The sequence below is a fragment of the Rhyacophila brunnea genome, unplaced genomic scaffold, assembly GCF_057557595.1.
Source record: "Rhyacophila brunnea isolate RB1 unplaced genomic scaffold, BYU_Rbru_1.0 scaffold_17, whole genome shotgun sequence".
Classification (NCBI taxonomy): domain Eukaryota; kingdom Metazoa; phylum Arthropoda; class Insecta; order Trichoptera; family Rhyacophilidae; genus Rhyacophila; species Rhyacophila brunnea.
The window spans coordinates 18,925,778-18,948,599 of NW_028232827.1; the positions used below are offsets into that span (position 1 = coordinate 18,925,778).

A 22,822-nucleotide genomic window follows, 5' to 3' on the forward strand; every position below is an offset into this window, starting at 1 on the left:
CGGGATTTCGGCCATTCGGGATTTCAGCATTCGGGATTTCGGCCTTCGGGATTTTGTCCGGCACCCTTCTGACAGATATTTATTACCTTAAATTTAATATAAGCTTTTAAAAATGGATACTAACTATTTTTGAACTGCAGAAAATTTTTGCGGCCTACTCAAAAATCTTCGTGGACCACCGGTTTAAAAACTATGGTCTGATGCATTCACAACCAATGGGTAAAGCTCCCAGTGTAAAATTAAATGTCTTGATTTTTTTTTTAAATTATCACGAAACTGAAACTTTAAAATTATTTTCTGCACTTTCTGAAAATTAATAATATACGTCATATTGATCAAACTCACCGCCTGATCCTAATACGTGTGGTAAATATTCGGTGAATAACAAGTCGTTCATATGTTTTATGGTTTTAATTGAATGCATTTTTTTTCGGTTAATACGTCACGTTATACGGCCGTAAAAGTATGGAGACTTTTCTAGTAATAGAGGTAACCCATGTTCATTAAAAACAGATTAATAATAGTGAACATTATTGCTGCAATAAAAACAATAGTTTTACTTTTAAGCATTCCTATTAATTGTTCATCTTATGATACGTGTATCTACTTTTTTTTTAAATGAAACTATCAATGACGTAGTATAGCAGGCTGCCTGTACTTTTAATGCGTTTCAGTTAACTCTATAATATTTATAACATAGAGAGATGAAAACCATCTCAAAACCATGTACATTTTGAGCTATTTAAAACCAAAGAAAACCCATCTAGTGTTCGTATATGTTGGCTACAATATTATTTATCAATATTAATAAACTAAGTAATTTAATATATTATATCCAACTTTCCAATAATCTCCAACTATTTCCAAAGTATATTATATGATAAATCTCAACAGACAATACGAGTTTTTTGAGATTTCTCGAGAAAATCTTGCAATTCCTCGCCATAGTAAAAGGCCCGGATATAGAAAAGGTTACTTACTACTGTTCCAGCTTTCCGTTTCTGAGAAGGAGGCTTTGATAGAGACGCGTTTCCGGTGGATGTAACTGCGGTCTGATTGCGGAGCCTTACTCGAATGTTTGACCGGTCGGCCGACTGAACGGAAGGACGTATAAGATGCATCCTGTGCCTCTAATCGGGCAAGGATATATTATCTGTCTGTATTCTTGACATAATGATTTGTGACGGATAGTTTTTCTGTCATAATACTATGACCTACATTATTTTTCTAACTTCACCATATAAATACTTGACTGCTTTATTATAGAATAAAATATGAAATACGTATTAATATTTTCAGTTTTTTATTCAATATGAATATACCACAAGGTTTTAAGAATATTTGATTCTTTACTATAGAAATAAGCCCAGACGTCTGTTATAATTATGTTAGCAATGTCATTTACCTTAATTGATCTTAAAACAGATTGCCTCCTATTTGGCGGAATTTTAAGTACCTCAGTTTATAACGTAAATATAAGAAATAATTCGTATGAATCATAGACGGATCGATAGATTAGAGACCCAAGCACTCACCCGGTAAAGTAAAAGATGTAAGTTTGAGTCCTACTCGGTCCAACTTTTTTCTAGATTGTTTTTCTAAAATGTATGATAATGTTTCTGAGGTTTTCGAAATTATGTTATTTTCATATTATTATGAATTACATCATAATATATAAAATCATAATATAATCATAATATAGAAATTCGGAAGACCATACTCCCGAAATTACATCCTGGGAAGTAACCCATGCTTTAAATTACATGAAAAGTAGGAAAACCCCCGGGGAAGACGGTTTAACGATAGATATCCTCAAAAAAGCAGGAAAGGATGCAAATGAAGTACTTGCACAATTGTTCACAGCCTGCATATGCAAAGAGGATGTCCCAGAGATATGGAAAAATGCCAGCATTGTCATTCTTCACAAAAAAGGTGACAGAGAAGACCTAGCAAATTATCGTCCAATAAGTCTACTCCCCATTCTCTACAAGACGTTCACAAAAATTCTCTCAAACCGTCTGCAAAATGTACTAGACGAGAACCAACCGAGAGAATAAGCCGGATTTAGAGGAGGATACAGCACTATGGACCATATCCAAGTCGTCAGAGAAATCATAGAGCGGTACCAGGAATACAAACTGCCACTATGCATGGGTTTTATAGACTATGAGAAGGCGTTTGATTCGATAAAGAAATGTTCAATACTCGACGCACTCAGAAAACAAGGAATCCCTGGACGCTATATAAATATTTTCAATAATATATACAGTAGCGCAACAGCATCTGTAAATCTCCATAAACCATCGCGCAGATTTCCAATCAGCAAAGGAGTCCGACAAGGTGATACAATCTCACCTAAACTATTTACAGCTACCCTTGAAGACTTATTCAGGCAACTTGACTGGAATGACAAAGGGATCCCCATAAATGGAGAATACCTGAGTCATCTGCGCTTTGCCGATGACATAGTAATTTTCTCGCAAGACTCAGAAGACCTCCAAAGCAGAATGCAGGAACTCGCTGAAGTAAGCAACAAAGTAGGTTTGAAAATAAATGTAACAAAGACGAAAGTCATGTTCAACTGCTTTGCAGGCCAAAAAGAGATCCTCATCAATGGCACTCAGCTCGAACAGGTGAAAAGCTACATCTATCTGGGACAACAAGTATCTATAGATGGATGTATATTTGATGAAATTGTTCGCAGAGTAAAGCTAGGCTGGAGTGCTTTTGGCCGCCTGAATAATGTCTTCAAAAGTGACCTTCCACTGTGCCTAAAGCGCAAAGTGTTCAACCAGTGTGTGCTTCCCGTGATGACATATGCGTGTGAAACATGGACCCTAAGTAAAAGAGAGATCCAGAAACTTAGAGTAGCACAACGTGGTATTGAGAGGTGCATGCTGGGCATAACGCGAAAGGACAAAAAGAGGAATGAGTGGATAAGGAAGCAGACAAGGGTTTGCGATGTAATAGAGTTTATTAAAAGCCTTAAATGGAGATGGGCTGGACACATAGCTCGAAGAAGAGACAATCGTTGGACAAATCTAGTCATCCAGTGGTATCCAAGAAGTACAAAATGTCCACAAAGTAGAACTAGAGGCCGCTGGATCGATGAAATGATAAAGTTCTGCGGAAGTACGTGGCAACGCAATGCACAGGACCGAGAGAAGTGGAAGCAACTTGAAGAGGCCTTCATCCAGCAGTGAATAGATTCAGGCTGATGATGATGATGATATAAAAATAATATCATCTATACTTATAACTTATAATAAAGAATAATGCAAAATATTCTTTAACGATACATTGGTTTAACATTTTTCATTCAATACTATTATGCAATTTTCATATAAATGGATCTCATGAAAACGTTTCCTTAAATATTTTTATATATAAGGAAATACTACATTTCGTATGTTTCATTGTTACAGTGATATTATGGACGTAGAAAATAGTTACACAATATCTGTATACATTTTCTTTACAACTTGAAGAATTTAATATTCTTCCACAGCGACAATTTTTATTGGTCGTATCTTTAAGGGTTTTTATGACCTTTTTGTAGCATCTTGATTGTTATCCTTTCGAATCCCTCTGTCAAATTTTATTTTCGCCGAATGTTTTCAATGTGAATATAACTTTATTAAATAAAGCCAATAGTTTTCAACCATTTCAAACTCTTAATATTTTATATTATTAAATTTAATGCAAACGGTCGTGTCCCTTCTTTTACGTTAACTCTGTTAGTATAACACTTCCATTTATGATTTTTTTACAATCAGATTGTAGAATAGGTACCTTCACATGTTTTTCAGATGTTGCAATCACATTATCTGCTACATGAAAGATTGTAAACACATTCTGCATTTTAGCCTATGTCTTATGTTGTTGAAACCTACCAGTCCAAATACTTATTTTTATTACACTATATACGAGTATATTTTTTATTATTATTTGATATAACTATATACAATATTTATATAGTTATATCAAAGTTACTTCTGTCCTTAATTAAACTTATAAATTAATAGTCGCAGACGTTCATAATATGTCATAAATCATTGTGTTAACAAACATAATATAAATATAAACAATACACATATCAACTTAACAAAAGTTTTCATTCACACGTCATAAATTAAGGCAATTACAGCTTTAGTCCAGTCAAATTAGACCAAAAAATACGTTATGGTTGCAAAAGGTAGGGTAGAAGATTTTTTTTCTTACTTGTATATATGATAATGAGTAAGACAAAAACGAGTTTGCCAATTCGGATTACTTTGGCACAACTTTTGGCGGCCAAAAAACCGCAAAATTTTGGTATTTTTTTGGTTTTTTGCTTATATCTCAAAAAACGGTCGGTCGTAGCAAAAATATAGTTATGTACAATTTTAAAGCTTAATAAATTTCCAAATATTTTTACATCATACGTTTTTTTCTATCTCTGACCGTTTATGAGATATTTGCTGTTGAAAACAGTATATATCTATTCGAAAACACGCGTTTTAGTAAAAATAAAACTATAATGAGAAGAAATACCATTTTAAATCTAAGATCTTACAAATAAACAGTTTGGGGTTTACAAACTAGACATTATGGTCAATTCGCTTAATGTTTCAGATGGTGTGTGGGAGTGGTAGAAAGGGCCACGACACGAATCAGTACCACTGTTGTTTTAATTTAGTCTCCATCGCGCGCGCAGTTATCTTTATTCTTTACATTGTGTTGGGATACAATAATTGAACTTACCGAAGAAGAAGTAGGTGCACTCCATCACCTTACTAGTAATATATCTATCATAGTCTAATGATTCTGTCCTCAAAATAGTCATAATATCTAGGAACCACGGTCATAATATTATAATGAGCGCCAGTTTCAGAATCGCAAGAAAAATGCAGTTGGTTTTTTTTTTTTAATTTATGTACTCTTTTGATATTTTTGTATGATGATTCTAAAATTTATAAATATACTACCGCATATAATATATTAATACTTTTATTTTAGGTGCCCTAAATAAACCAAAATCGGCATCTGGTAGTAAATTTAATAAACGTGGTTACTGGCAACATCTCTGATATAAAGTTTATTTTTTGTGTACAAGTTAACTTTAAGAATAATTTTAACATAAAATACGTGTCAAAAGAGTGACTGCTCAAATTGCGAGAAGGTAAGCGGTACCTGACACCGTATATCAATATCGGCTAATACATTCCAATAACATATCGTCTCTTAATCCTAGTCACTCGGTCTTTAATTCTCGACCCCTCGATAACAACTTGATTTAAATTTTATTGTTAATAGACCACATTATATTTGTCATTTTCTTCAACAAACAACGTTTTCCGCAACTACTTTTTGTTAAAACCCGAAGAACTCTTGCTTTTTGACCAAGGTACGCTAACGGCTAATGCCCCGTTTCAATTCTTATCAACATTTACATGTGACAAAGCTTATACTGTTGCAGTCTATCGAAAGACGTTGTCTTCAACATTCTAAAAATTGCATTTTATTTTCAGAGTTAAATAATTAATTTATTATTTGCAACTAACCATTTAAAGCAACCTCAACAAAAATTGCTTTTCCTGATTGCACATTTACGATCCACATAACTAACATAATGTTTCACGTAACTTTTGAAAATTTCACTCCAAATTTACCAGTCCCCAGCACATCACAAAAGCTTATTCCAACCACTTTGGTTCTCCCCGTTATGACCCTAGTTACAAAATTATCTCGAGCTTTCCATCGCATTGGATTTTCGTATATGGGAGGAAGCTTTCGCCGCAAAGTAAAGCGTTTATGTTTGTTAATGCACAACTCTCAAGCAAGAGAGCTTTCAGTATGCATTTCAAAATACATTAATATACCTAGATAATATTATAATTTTAATTTGGCAAGACTAAAAATGGTATAATATGCATAAATGTACATCAATCACTCTAATGGTGATCACTTTAAATTCTTTGTGAATGAATAATATTTCTTGTTTAATTGAGAATATCCTGCTAAGTGAACAAAACTGCCACTAATTTTTAATAAATGATAAAATAGTTAGTTAATTTCTAAGTTTAATTTAATCAATTCGATTCACAACCTGTAATTGGTTAAGTACATATTTACTATATTGAAATATTGTCATCAGTACCTACCTACTTGTATATCTTCACTATATTTCAGTTAAATACTAAATAGGTACTATATTATAATATGTTACTATTGCACGGTTATATTTATATATTTGAAAGTATGTTATACTAAATAATATTATATTATTGAATATTATATACATAGAATTGAATAGTAATTATTTGTTAACTATAATAAAATTGTAATGTACCTACACCATAATAATTCATGCCGTGATACATAATATGTATTGTGACTTCATCCATTTCATTCATCATCTCATACATCTCTAAGCCCTTTAATTGTATAATATTTTACAAGTATCCCAGAATATACATTCATTAAGAGCCTGGTTAAGAATGGCATGCTAATAGAGTGTACAGAATGACTAAGTTAAAAGATACTTTATTCACCAACGTAATTAAAAAGCATTAAATAAGTTTCCCTCACTTTAGAAATTCAATAAACTTACTTCTTCTCAATAAATATTAAAAACAGACATACATGCCTCGTAATCCAGTGCATAAGGTGCTGGCTTTTTGTCCGGGGACTCCGGGTTTGACCCGGTGAGGTCACAGTATATTTATGTGATTGTATCAAAGCCAAGGAGTTTGTGATCGTTTTACTCATATCACTAATTACATTACTGTCATTGGGCCTAGTCACCTGTTATAGTGTTGAAAAGAAGTAAAAAAAAAACATAACCGACGCGCTATGAGTTGTTAGTTTAAGAAGCGAAAAGTAAATCAAATATATTACAAATAATAAAGAAAATTCTTCTTTTTTTTCAAAAATCACAACAATAAAAATGTATTATTGCTTTTTTATTATCTTCTTCTTTAATATTCTGATATTTATGACCCTTTTAAAACACAACATAAATTTTGAGTTAGCGAAAAACGATTTTTTTTTTCAAAGTAATAATACGTACTTTGCGCCGTTTTTTAACACCCGATAAAATAATCACAACTGAATGCCTGCGATGACTTTTTGTCGTATAAAACCAAATAGGTACATACATATAATCCGACATCTATAAAAAATCTGAAACATCACACAGTCAAAAGGGAACGAGATGTGTTTGCAAAAATATAAGTGCGTGCGTGCTCACATCTTATCAAGTCTTTGCCAGATATACAGCCATAAACGAAAAAAATCCATTACATTTTCCTGTATATTAAAAAAATGTAAGTAACTAAGTATAATCAGATTTTTATTAACCTTATAACAACTTTAATTATTGGACTCTACATATATTATAAATGTTTCTTTTTGCATATTTTTCATATTCCGAGAGAAATCAAATTCAGTTTACAGATGCTAATGTGGTAACAATTCAATCCGTCAATATATATTTTTGAAGACAAATACATGCGCTTACGACATATTGAGTCGTAACATATCTACTTGGTAAGTTGAGAGTGGCGTGTTTGAATTCTAGGTCTGGCAAAATTCACATGTTGTCTGGAGTTAGGTTGAACAAGTGGCTAACATCCATTTTTCTTTAAATAAATCCATTACAAAACATTAAGATGTGGCGGCCAATTTCTCAAACGAGTATATTTCGACTAGCTTTTTTCAAGGCAATATGGTCGCCTTTCATCTTAAAGTTCGTAGGTCACTTATGCTTTTAAAGCATTTCTCTCTGCTCTCACGTCGTATAATTTCTAATCTTAATATTCTGGAAAATTTGAATTTATATGCAGCCGTCGATTACATGCATTAGATAAAAACTGCTTCTTCATGTCAGGCTTATTAGGTACCAATTGCAAGAGCTGTGCGGCTAAAAAATGCACTTTCTAGAAACGTAGCTATTTTTAGTGATGCGCTATGTTTTTTTTATTGTAAAATTCTATTTTATTGTTTAATTTGTCTTTTTTTCTTAAATTATTTTTGTTTACCTCTATGCTACGCAGTGGCAGACTACTTGTGACAAATTTTAACTATTGGCTAATTTTAATACCCCCTCATCAGCGTTCTTTTAAATCAAGCTACTTTGGCAATCCATTTTTGTTTGTTAAATCAAAGTAGATACCTATTACTTCAATTACTAACCGACGTCGTGGATTTCTCCAATATTTTAATGATGTAACTTACTTGAACTTGGTAATAATTTATAATTAACTATTTCTTTTATTCAACGAATAATTCACAAGATTTAAGAATGTACCAATCTAATTATTAAAAATAGATAATTTTCAAAAACACTTTCTGAGAAAATATATTATAACCAATAGAAAAAAATCCTTTTCGATTGATTGATTGATTTGGAAGAGCGCTGATGAGTTGGTATTAAAATTGGACAATAGTTAAAATTTGTCGCAATTAGTATGTCACTGCGTATCATAGAGATAATGCGCGGATGGGGCGTAAACCCGGGAGATGCAGGGTTCGATTCCCTGCCGGGGTGGCTTAATTTTTTTGAGAAGGATTTTTTTCTATTGGCTATAATATATTTTCTCAGAAAGTGTTTTTCAAAATTATATATGTTTAATATGATTGAATTAATTATTGCACTCAATTTTGACATAATTTTTTTCGTTCATAATATAATTGCTACAATATTGACTGTATAATATTTAATTTACGGTATTAATAATAGTTTTACAGTACATATCGCGACAACGAGAAAAGCTTTCTTTTTGCTTAGAAGCTGTTTTATCGATGCATAAATCCCTGTATTTATATTTTCACTATTTTGGATTATTTCTATAAACATTAATTATTATTGCATTCGTTTTGAGCAGGATGTCTGCATTTAGTAACTAAATACTAAAAAAATGTCTACAGTGATTAAGCTATGCCAGCTTTCACCTAGCTTTCAATAAATCACAACATCTGCAAAATGTTCTAATTGTGCCTGATTATTTACCAGGTATTTTTTGACCAAATTAGTAACCATTCAATTTTAAATATAGCTTTCCATGACTTGTTTTGGGAAAAGAGAACTTGTTATGATCTCGAGCCCCTTTCATTAAATTAAAATTACTTGCGTATAATTATCATACACATGACTAAATGTAAAGTCTGCATATAAAATACCTCAAAGGATCCAACTGCAAAGGAAATATCTATCACTCTATCACCTATTGAAAAAGAAAATATGGCGGATAGTTTTCTGCTGTTCACCATGAACTCATGTTGCAAAGGTATCAACAAATTTGTTTCACCGATTGATCAATCTGTTTTTTTTTAATATGAATTATTATCATACATAATATTATGTAAGTCCATTCTTAATTTAAATAAAATATCTTATCAATAAAAATCACACATTTACATAATATATAGATGTACATACAATATACCTAATAATAATACGTTTAGATTACAATGTGAATATTACAAAATATAACATGGGTCGATATTGATATAGGATATTTTAAATCCCTATGTTAGTATCCAAAATATTTCTTTCACTCCTCTGGATTCCTCAAATTATATAAGAAAAAACAACAATATTACATTTTTTATTATTTATCACTACTGATCCTAAGAATACTCACCTGTTTTGTCAGTAAACCAATAATTGATTTTTTCCACCGCCTTAAAGAAAAAAGTTATAATTTTCAATGTAATTTTTTAGACGTTTAATAGGTATAAACAAACGTCATATTAATATATTATTAAACAGTGGAAAACCTTACCAACTTCCATCACACAATGTCTGACTTTTTATAAATCCTTACTTCTGGTATTGCACTACTCTTGATCTCTTTTACGATGCGGTCATAAGAATTCACTGAAATAAAACTGAGTATAAACCCCTTTTAGCATTCTTTAATTCCGCCTAAGATGCTCCTTGGCTTTTCATCAAAAAACCTTTTGAGATTAAATTTAATGATAAGTATCACATTTTTACAACTGTTTTAGAGTTTTTTTGACAAAACAAAATAAAAATATTTATATTTTACTCACGGATCATTAACGATTCATTATGACTGAAAATTCTCAGTATCTTAACTTTACTAATGTATTTCAACAATATTCCCTAAAACGGTAAAAATTTATATGATTCTTCAAACTTGAATGAATTGTACCTTAAGTTAGGTAGCTTCTATAAGCTTTTTTCTTTCCCCCCAGTATTTATAAAAGTCAAAAGTTTTGAAGCACATCAAATGCGTTTTATATATTTGTCGTTTTCCGAAAAAACCTAACCATAGACTAATTACACAGAGTTAGCCGATTGTGTAACAAATTTTATCTAATAATCTTAACAAAAATTTCTTGCCTAAACCACCTAGACTGCCCAATTCTGAGAAGGCAGACCATGCTAACAGACGATAGGTATTGATACTATGTATCGATAACTGTATTATTAGGATTCGCTCTTTTCATTACCTTTATATTTATTTTTTATTTCTTTTTTATATAAATATTGTTAAGCCTATCCCTATTAATTTATTATCAAGTGCTAAATGAAAGCCTTCCTAATTACATGCTCACCTCTCAGTCCTAAGCTTTTAGTTGTGTTCATGATCCGTCTCTTGACTGTCAATAGACATAATAATGTAATGACATTATTTAATCCAGTAGCCATTTTAGTGACATATTCAGTATATTGCCAATGTATATATATATAATAATTAAACTGTTATTTCAAACATACAATTTTCCATGCCACCTATAATTTGAAGATCATATTATTATTACTGACAAATTTTTCGCCGTTTAGAGCATTTTAAATATTGCTGTATTAATGTCAAATCTATTTTTCACATTTTACGTCTTCTCTGCTTCTTTATCCATTGGTTTTTATTTACGGCCGTTCCACATTATGCTGAACATATTATTTATAAATTTACTTTTAGTCGTCTCCGTCTAGTTAAGTGTGAATGGAAAGTAAAGTGTCACTAGGAAATTTAGAAATGGATTTTCAAAACATACAATTTAATGTTGATACTTTAATAAAGTAAAATGCTTTTTGCTCAACCAGTTGACTTCAATACAGTTGATCAAATTTACATTTAAAAAACAAATAACAAGCCGCTGGTTCAAACTCACAATTTACAATTTCATATGTGCATAAAATGGCGTAGATGTATTTTAATAAAGATTTTTAATATTTATTTAAATTGTACGTTTATTTAAAAAAAAATATTTTCACATATTAGAATGTTGTTTATCTATCTAAATACATTAACATCCGGCAAAACCATTCTTCAATTTGTGTTTAGTCCCAGCGCGTGGATCTAATAGGTAGAGCAAGACGTGGCTAATACGTATTTTTTGTACAAACAAAAGTCTGTTAATACAAACCTCTTCTCTATGGACGCCCATTTATTATTATGATCTTCTTAAGATCAAACATGGTAATGATTTAATGCAATATATATTTTTTAGCTAAAACCCTTTTAAGAATATTTTTTAGCATATTTTTTCACTAGATACACCTTTAAGCACTACAGCAGAAATTCAATTCACTTTAAAAAAAGGGCAGGAAGACGTGAGTACGGATTTCATACATAGGTTAAAACTTTCGCTTTAGACACCGTATAAAGTCACTTTTGCAAATAGTATTCAGGCGTCCAAGAATCTACCTTATTTATGTTATGCGAACAATATTATGTTATACATACAGGACGCTTTCACATAGATTTTAATTCACACGATTCGTAAATAACAATTTTAATTTAAAAAATAAAAATAAAAATACTATATTTTATAAAATAAATCACACGAGACTTGTAAGTAATGACTAATTGCTTTAAGTATCCATTTTCCACGTTAAACCACTTTTGTAAGCAATGTTGGTATTATCCTCCCAACGAACCGTCATCAATTCATATTTACAGGACAATTTGGTTTACCTTAGATTTTCTATTTTCACGAAAATACCATTTTACTCTCGACTGGACTTAAATATTTCAATGCAGTTAGACCTTTTTACTGTATACAAATACAATATTGTGATGCCACGTATGTTAAAAAAGCATTGAAGTATAAATTGTTCCCGCATAAAATTGATTTAAATTTAACTGTTTAAATTTATTTAATTTGACGTATTACAAAACGATGGATTAAAATATTTTATTGGAATATATTTTATAGAAAATGTGATAGTATTCATAATATACAGTAATTCTTTTTTTAAGAAACGTCTATAAATATAAAACTAAATAATATATACAAATAATATTATTATACATTGATTATTTGATTGGTTTTTCTAACACACTGTTTTAAATAGCGTACAATTACTTTTCCATTTTAAATATTTATCTTCTTTCTAATAAAACATTACAAAATATAACTTACTTCTAGAAATGACCTACAAAAATTATTTTATTTTACTAACCAATTATTTATAATAATATCGGATATTTATAGTTGTGGATAAGTTTAAAATATATATTTTAAAACCTACCTAAGTACATAATATATAAACGTGTTTTCTTAAATATTTACAGTTATTTAATCTTAAAAATATAATATTAATATAATACCTTTTATGTATTATCATAATATTGTAATTCCATCACTAGATATCCCAAATAATACCTACTACGGTTACGTAGGCTTTCATTTCGCCGTAAATACTCTTTGTATTGTTTCAATTATTTAAAAAGTACATAGTTATTATTCATGAACTGTCAGTTTAACATTGGTAACGACTACAAATAAACCAGTGTTTTTAAATGCATTATTTTCAAAACAACCCTATTTTATACAAAAATACACGTCTAACAAAATGTCAAAAGGATAATGAGACTTTGTCACGAACTTGACGACAGGCGTATGATTAATTGGATGTCACGACAGATGGCGGTTAAAATGCATATATTTTGTAATATAATCAGACGTTCAATTTCCATTGATAACCCGCGTTTTACTAATGATATAGTGCATTTTATAAGAAATTTAGTTATAATAAGAAGGTATTTTATAAAATTTTAGTATATATTTGACCGTTTTTAGTTTGACAGATTTTTAAACCAAATTAATATAACTTTAGAGAGAATTAAACCATGACATCCTGTTTATAAGCATCAACTTTGTTTTCACGTTTCATCTAAATATCTTGACACAATAATGATAGTTTTTTCTTCTAAATTCCTAACCATACCATGGACACGCGAATAAGAACAATTTAATTTTATAAGAAACCATTTGACTACATCTTTGCTGAATCACATCTTGTAGGATAGCCTATTTTGTATTTTAACTCTTTATTGTCACGTATAATCATAATATTATCATGTCATTTAAAGAAAAATCTTCATTAACTCAGTTAGTGCTAACACCGCGACTGGCGCGTTTTGAGTCGTTGGCCATTAGATATAATTAACATGTTATTTAAATGTGGTAATTAAAGGTTAGCAGTGATTGTGTTTAATTAATTAAGATGTGTTTTTCACCCCTTTAATAATGTGTTATTTTATACCAATTACCAGCAATGTATATTAGATTTCAATCATCTATTATTCCAAACATTAAATATTCTTTTACTTTTATTTGAATTTTAAATTCGGCAGGTATCTAAAAAGTCAAATATTCTAACCTTAATAATTATTATTCTTGATAATAAACGTTAGTAATGGCTTTTTTATGAATTATATTTTGGCCGAAAATAAAAACTTTCCCGGAACATTGATAGTGCACACATTCTGGAAAATTTGTATCCTCATACTCATTCCACAATATATACTGGGAAGGAAATAATATGATGAAGTAAAGTTGTAGTAATTTATTTCATATAGCAGAAAATTGAAAATAATATGACACATTATTCAAGACGATCACAATACGACGTTATTTAGTTTAATTGTAAAAAAAGTTTGTAACTTAAAAAATAAAATAAAGTAAGAGCACTATTGAGTCTATTGGGTGAGTGAAACAGTTTTTTTAAAGAAAATACAAAACAATCTATACCTCAACAATACACTCTTATGAAAGTAGACTAATACAATATTATCTGAAGCAATTTGATCTAACATCGTTATTACCTTTGTAATTAGCATTAAAAATCACAGATTAGTGCTAAATATTGGAATTACCCAAATAATGCTTTTGATTTCTTAGATAAGTAAGCATACCAAAAGCTAAATCAATCACAATAATTGTTTTACTGAAATGATGCACCTATTGAACACACATATTTTAAATCATCATCATCAGCCTGAATCTATCCACTGCTGGTTGAAGGCCTCTTCAAGCTGCTTCCACTTCTCTCGGTCCTATGCGTTGCGCTGCTACGTACTTCCGCAGAATTTTATCATTTCATCGATCCAGCGGCCTCTAGGTCTACCTTGCGGACGTTTTGTACCTCTTGGATACCATCGGATGACTAAATTTCTCCAACGATTGTCTCTTCTTTGAGCTACGTGTAAAGCCCATCTACATTTGAGGCTTTCAATGAACTCTATTACATCGCAAACCCTTGTCTACTTCCTTATCCACTCATTCCTCTTTTTGTCCTTTCGCGTTGTGCTCTGCATGCACCTCTCCATACCACGTTGTGCTACTCTAAGTTTCTGGATCTCTCTTTTACTTAGAGTCCATGTTTCATACGCATATGTGATTACGGGAAGCACACACTGGTTGAACACTTTGCGCTTTAGGCACAGTGGGAGGTGACTTTTGAAGACATTATTCAGGCGGCCGCCTGAATAATGATATATAAATATATCTCTAATATATAAAAAGGCACTGGGACAACTGAACGCCGAACTGTCGAATGAAATAAATAGACGTTTGTTGCAATTTGATACATGAAGTAGACGAAAAAGTTTAATATCTTGTTTTTATCTACTACTTAGTGGTTTTAATTGATTTTTCTTTTAACATGATGTTTGTTATTGCGGATTGAGAAATATTATGCCTGACGATCCATATAAAAATAAAAGAACTCTTCTCGTTGGAACTTAAATATTATGCGCAATTTAATCATTTCTTACGTGTAAGTATTAAATTTATTTTTGAAAGTAGCTTAAATTCTCGAATGTCTACTTATTTTCAAATTTAACTCTATTGCGTAGCGCCCAGTTGTCTCGGTGCCGAATCGTTCTAACCCTTATAAAACTAGAAAAAATCTTTGAAAATAGACCATACCCGACGTGAGTTTGCGGCAATGTACACAAATCTAGTAGGTACGGGTTTGAATATTATTGGCCGTCGTATATAATATAGAATGTTCCATTCTGAAACCTTGAGAATTGTTTCAAATAAAAAAAATATTTTTTATTTAAATTAAAGTGTTTCTGATTCTGCTGTTTTTAACAAATTACTGCCATATTATGTCTAAAGGCACGATAAATTATTCCATCATTACACATTTCAAATTTTCAGCGTTATATTTTTTAAGAAAAAAAATGGTTTCATTCGTCAATATGTAGAGCTTGCTATTTTGATCGTGTACATTAATGTCTCACTCACGGGAAATGCGTGTTTGGTGCTTTCAAAACATATCAACATCCATCAATCATAACAATTCTATGGACATTGAACATTTTATTCTATGGACATATAATAAATTATTCAATACATATCTATTCATCGAATCCATATGCACACAATGCCCGTTATAAACATCAACGTATGTCGTTTGCCTTCGGTAACATAAAATATATTGGAATATTATATGTATTATTATGATGTCAGTCGCGTCATTTTTTGTGACAAATATACAGGTGAATAAAATATAATTGAATAGGTAGTTATCACAATATAGAGTTGAGGGTTAAGAAATATAACTAATAGACGTAGGGTGTGGAATAGGATTGGCAAACCTTGTGTGGTTGTCAAAAAAACTAATCTTAATTTTTTTTTTATTAATAATTAGGAAGTGGCTGACATCCATTTCTCGTTAAAATAAAATCTGTTAATACAAACCTCCAATCTGTGGAGGCCCATATGATCCTATTAGGATCGGACATGGTCAAAAGAAGAATAAGGAAGGAATAATTAGCATTTTCAATATCGACCGAACACTTTTGCCTTCAAAAATAATCAATATAGAGCTTTTTTTCTAGCTTTACTTAATATATTTTTTGATGTTTTTTAAAGAAACCAATTTGTAAATATTATTACCCAGTGTCACTGTAGTTTTGTGCAAGATTGGAATGTTAAAGCCCACAGTCGACATAAATGTTCGCAACAGCCATTAAACTCGCTTTATTATAAGAAGATAATGCTTATTAAACGTACTTGTCTATTTGCTGGGTCAAGTAACGTATTTATATTTTTCGTGCATTTGATGTATTTGTGTGGCGCTCAATTTGTCCATGATCTAGTGATTCGGCGTTCAATATTCAGCGCCAATTCATCTTATTCCTATAGATGTACACTAAACATTCTTGAACTGATAACATGTTACGCAAGTAACATCGTCCCACCATGATGACAACAATCTTTATCCAAACATATTCTGCTTTAGTAATTATTGGTATGAATTGTTCCCGTCACCTTGACTTCGCATGTTGGGCTCATTCCTTCCTGTGGGTCTATTCTATACTTATCGAACACTAAATTGATAAATAGTATCAAACTTAGGGTAGGTTTGTATCAAAATATTAGCACGTATTGTAACAATTACACGAAGCCGGTTTTTATTGTTGCAATAAGTGCGATATTTTAACAGCAGCAAGATAGGTGCTGTTAAAATATAGCACTTATTGCAACAATAAAAACCGGCTTCGTGTAATTGTTACAATAAGTGCTAATATTTTGATACAAACCTACCCTAAGTTTGATAATATTTTTCACTTTATCACTTTAGCGGTCGATAAGCATAGAATAGACCCACTGATGAAGTTATTCCCTAACAAAATGTACAACTTGCAAGAGTTTACAAAAGAAATTAATTTTAATGGACTAATTAAAAAAATTATTTGATAGAAAACAATCACTTTTCGGTTTTTGGTCGACGATTTAAGATAATACATTATATGAATATACGCTTTTAAGTAGATAATAATAGGCTTATAAAAATTATGAACCTTGATTTTTAGCAATAAGATACAGTCGTATGTAAGGTTTGTTTATTTTAGTTATTTTGTGAACAGACATGCAATAATTCTGGAAAAAAAACTACAAAAAAAAAAACCAAAACGAACGGAAACGACTTTGTCGTATGGAGAGCACAGTTAACAAGACAGTTATGATATGGTTGGTTATCTAAACATCTAATGCAGCTATTTTAATAAATGAGTCACTAGATGGAATTTTTGTCTAAAACTTAAAAATGTCTTTTAAAAAAATAGTATGAGTTGCTATCTGAGTAAATGTGCTAATATTTTCAAGTAATTTTTACCAGACCCGTTTTCCACCTTCGATATTATAATATCCTTTTTAAAGACCGTTTGATTATTTATTATATATTTATTACACTTTCTGTTTATATAAAGTATTTTATTCAACAAATACTACACTATATGTAAAGGATTTGTTATAAATATGTATAGTTTGAGATGTAGCATAAAAATCAATGCGTATAATAAAATACGTCGATTCAAAATTACGGTCACAAACATTAACGGACTTCCAGATCACTTTAGACAATGGACACATGGTTGATGACTGATATTATGATTTTTAAACATATATAATTTTGAAAAACACTTTCTGAGAGAGTATATTATAACCAATAGAAAAAATCAGAATGATATATTCTTAAATCTTGTGAATTATTCGTTGAATAAAAGAAACAGTTAATTATTAATATGTTTAAATTATGTTTTATCTAATGGACGTATTTCTGAGATATTCCAAAGTCTATATATTTTGTAATAAAATCGTTTGATTTGATACGTGTATCAAAAATTAACTGTCAGATCAAAATATTGAAAAACTTTTAATGAACATTAAATTTATTCATATCCATAATATTTAATTGAAGTACATTGTGTATTCTTCTAAGTAAAGCCTCTTATATCTCAAATATTTTTAACCGTATTAAGCCCACAGCTATCAGTATATTTTAGTCATATACCTCCACACACAAACTTTAAATCTTCTAGGCAGAAAGTACCCACTACTTATAAGCACTTATTACTTTTTTATGACCAAAGAAGTAAATGTAGCATAAAAATAAATTGGCTGTAAATACACTCGTGAAAATCTCATTCATTTATTTTTCAACACAATGGGTAAGTATTTATCAGAGTTTGAAATACAACAAACGTGAACCTCTAAACGTGGAGTATTACAATATGATAGCATTGCTGCCATATTTTTATAATGCTTGAATTAGTAATCCCATTTATATTTTTTAAACGGGCGCTTTTAAATTTGCCGCTATATTTGGCAGCTGTCATCTCTATTTTTATAATATTTCGATTATCTAAGTAACATGTACTAATCTACTCTATATTTACAATAATTAACGTGGTCTGCAGTTTTATAGAAGTTATGATATAGTAGTTCATAGTATATTAATTTATTTATGGTTATAACAATATTTGCATTATATTTTGAATATTTTGATTTGGTACAAATTAACCATGCGGAATATTTGAAATAGTCACGTATATAGTAATTACCATAACAATAATATCCCTAACCAAATATAAAGTTTTTGTGTTTATTTTAGTAATATATGCACATTTAATAATTTATGAAAGTTACTATGTAAGATGTTTTAAAATTGTGTCAAAATACTTTAATGCCCATGATAAAATTAAAATAATACTGATAATAGAAATTAAAAATGTCTGTCTATTTATTTGGTCAAATATTTTTTTTTACTAGATTAAAAAATCTTTAACTCATTTTAACTCGTATTATGTGCTGTTTTTGAAAGAACGGTAAATGAGAGCATAATTATAGTCGTCATTTGACAAATGACATAAATGTCAAATATGAAATAATTGACATAATAATAGTGTTATTTTTGTAATCCACCATTCAATTAATTTTAACTTATATAACAAATAATACAGTAAAAAGGGTAAAAACCTTACCTACCTTTTAAGTCAAATTATAAATAATTGAAATATTTATAAAAAAAACTCTACTAGATCATAAGATACCTAATTGCTAATAATAAACTATTTACGAGGACGATACTCCAGGGTGATCGCTAGTTTTACATAATATAATTTAAATAAATTATTTAATAATGTCATTCTATGAGTCGTCAGGTCGTCGGTGACCCACTGAAAAATAGAAGGTTTAAAAATAGTAATTTTTTTATTTTTTGTTGTTATTCCTGAAGCAATACAAATTAATTACCACACACACACATTTCACATACATCAATGCATTTGGTTCAATATATTTTTTTTAAAAATGTCATTTTTATTTACAGGTCTGAGTGGTGATCATTTTAAATTTGATTCAAATGGTGATGGACCAGCCCGATACAATATTATCCACTTCAAACAAGTAGCTGCAGGAAAACATCGCTGGATTAAAGTTGGCGAATATTTGGAAGGAGAACTCAAACTAAATATGAGCGGTAAGTTGTTTGATCGATTTATCTATTATTTTTTTATATATTATATTAGTATACATTGACTTCCAAAGCTACTTTTTTTAATAACCCCAAAGACTATTCTCAAAAATCACTTCTAAACGATATCCATATTTTCTCATAGTATTTGTTGAGTACCCAGCATTCTGATCAAAATGTTAATTTTGGACGCATACCAGTTTTACATACGGTTGATTTGATTTTCCTCGAGGGCTCCTTGTTCTTTAAAACCCTTTGGAGACCAAAATAGCACCTGTTAGTGAAGTTGATCCGGCAATTTGTTTCATCGCTTGTGTTATTAGTGTCTGTTACAAGAGACCCTAGATAAACAAATGAATCCACAGTTTCAAAATCAAATAAAAAATAAGGCCTCTAAATCTTAGTAATAGCCCATGATTTCTGTAAGTAAGTTAATTGAAATAATAATCAAGTTTAGTATCTATTACCATAAAAAACAATAATATTTTATTGCATATAACTAGAAAAAAACTAAATATTTCAACATACGTTATTTTGATATTTTAGTAAATTCTAAGACAGTATTTTAAAAGTATCCCGTTGTTAGCAGTTCAATAGGAAAAATATTTTCAGTTATTTTATTTTTAATATGTTTTATGCTTTCTTGAGAGTTCGAAAGGGAAAAAGAATTGTCTTCGTTGCGATAAAAAATCAAATAGGAGAAAAATCAAGTAATCATTATTGTCGTATGATAAGGAAAGTGTAATTTTCCGCTTCTTTTAACAAAGGCAATGTCAGGTATAAAATCACGCTCCTTGTGATTTTATGACCAGCTTCGGCAAATTCACATTCTTTCAATTTGGGTTTTTTTTTATTTTTGATTCAAAACGAAAAGGAAGCCTTGAGATAAAAATTGCATTCACATTAAATGGAATTTTATTGCCATCTTAAAAACAAATCTATGTGTTATTTGATTTTATAAATTAAAAATAATATCAGTTACTTACACATATTAATCAGGTACTAAATAATTGTTCCACCACTATTTGTATCAATAATGGTTGCAATTTACATTACAATAATTTATATTAAATAATCATTTTAATATTTAGTAGCAGATTTTTCGTAAATAATTAATAGGTACTCAAAAATATATATTTGATGAAGTTTTTTGGATTAACTCAAACGATTATAACCATACTGTTTTAACAACAAATTTATCTGTCTCATTTATCAAATAATTCATGCGTTCTCGGCGTTCTAGTTCACCTTTTATTGATATTGATATCAATAACTTACCAAGAGTTTATATGTATTTTATGAATGTATATTTATGATGATTTTAGATTAGGCAGCCAACATTTATAGTGAAGACAATTTAAATACAAATGTCATAATAATACGTAGATAATAGGAAAAAATCTTCTTATTTCTGTATAATATTTTTTTAAAGAGAATGAACCCATCTTTATATCCATGAAAAACCGTTTGAAGTAACGTTGTGCTTTTTGTAATATTTTCTTTTTTTTCATATTTATTTTTTAATAAAGAGGCTTTTTTCTTATTCAACACACTTCATACAGTATATTAAGTTATTTTAATACATAACAGAATTTATTTTCATTTATTATTTTAATGCAAAAAGTTATATTGTACTTATATTAAATCTGTTTAATTAATTATGACTTTTTTATACTTTTACTATTCTTACATTACAGTACAGTAATACAAGTACCGCAATAAAATGTATACATTTTTTTCCATTAACATATATAATCACCATTTTACCTTTTTGTATACGTTTCTGAAAGCTTTTTATGATACCAAATTATTGTGTTTTCTCTCACGAGATATTATTTGACTCCCAAAATGAGTTCAAATCCGACTACATACATGCAATAAATGTGAAGAATTCATCGATTAATTCTTAGAGAGTCGAAATTTTGTATTTTTAACTATATTTTTAAAAATACTAATATTGTTTAAATAATAACGTTGTGTTTATATTTTAATTAACTACTGCCAATCCGTAATTAGCAGCTAAATTGGATTTTTTATAGATATTATTTAAATTATAGTGTTATACTGTAATATCATGTACCGTAGTATAATATGCAGCAGTAATATATATAGTTTCGTGAAAATAAATTAAGATCCTATTAAAATTAAACAATCAAAAAATAATATTCAAATCTTGCATAAATTTCTACTGCACTAAAGAGCTATGATTATTTTATCACTCGGGTACATTTGTTTATAGTGCACTTATACAGCCTCGATACTAAGTGATTGCTTAATATTCAACTTGACTCGTAAAATTACTCTTAAAAAAACAGTTATCACGGTTATAATATTTTGTATTATTCCATTCAAAAGTTATACATTTAAATAACATAGGGTATGACACTTAAAAAAAAAAAATATTTTTAAAAAAATAAATCAAGGAAATTATAGGGTTGCTGTAGATAGGTAAATATAACAATGATTACTAACTATATCCGTGTAGTATATTGTTATTACTTTCCTGTGTAACCATTAAGACAAGGTTTTTCACTGACACTGACAGCATTTCTTTGCCAATTTCAGCGGTATCAACACACAATAACAGATGGTAGATTTAACACGTTTGATAAAATCAGACTTTCATATTAAAAAAATCCTCGAAGCGACACACGTAATGGTGCTATTAAAAATAACTACCATTCTATGATAAAAAAATTCTACAGATTTTTCTAAAAAAATAGACAATTTGAAAATTATAAATATGTCTAAAATAATATTATAATCATCCTAATGATAAAATAATTTTCATAGATTATACATACTTACAAGTATAAGTTAATATTGCGTTTGGAAAGAAAATTTCTATGTCATTGCTCTTGATGATGGTTGAGATCGTTATATTTATAAAAATCTGTAAAGGCATGATCCCGTTACCCATGTATAACCCATTTGGGGATTATTTAACTTGAAAAAGCTACTAGAAAAATGTGTAACAATATCCTTCCTCATCGTATTATTATATTTTACTTATTACTAAAAATGTACAGAATATTTAGTTAAATCAACAACATTAGTAATCATCTCAATCCTAGTACGCAAATCCTGCTCGTTTCATTATTTATTCTAAGAAATTTCAAAATTTATAATAATATGTATTTCAATGAAAACGAGTTTCAATCTAAAAGTTTCGTATATATTCAGTTGTAAACAAAAATAATTTCATATATTATGTATACTTTTAAAATGTTTTAATACAATCTAAATTCAATGTTTCTTTAAACTATGCATGCTACCTAAAGCTTTATATTCGATCCAGTGTAATAATATACC

At 29.5% G+C, this 22,822-nt stretch overlaps 1 protein-coding gene across 1 annotated transcript in view; it reads left to right on the plus strand.

Annotated features, from left to right (window-relative positions):
- Positions 1-22,822, plus strand: part of LOC147073791 (metabotropic glutamate receptor 2-like) — a 411,881-nt gene that overhangs the window by 236,583 nt on the left and 152,476 nt on the right. Inside the window, exon 8 of the mRNA XM_085944815.1 lies at positions 19,367-19,516. Coding sequence (XP_085800941.1) covers positions 19,367-19,516 — 150 coding nt within the window. The remainder of the gene's footprint in view (positions 1-19,366; positions 19,517-22,822) is intronic.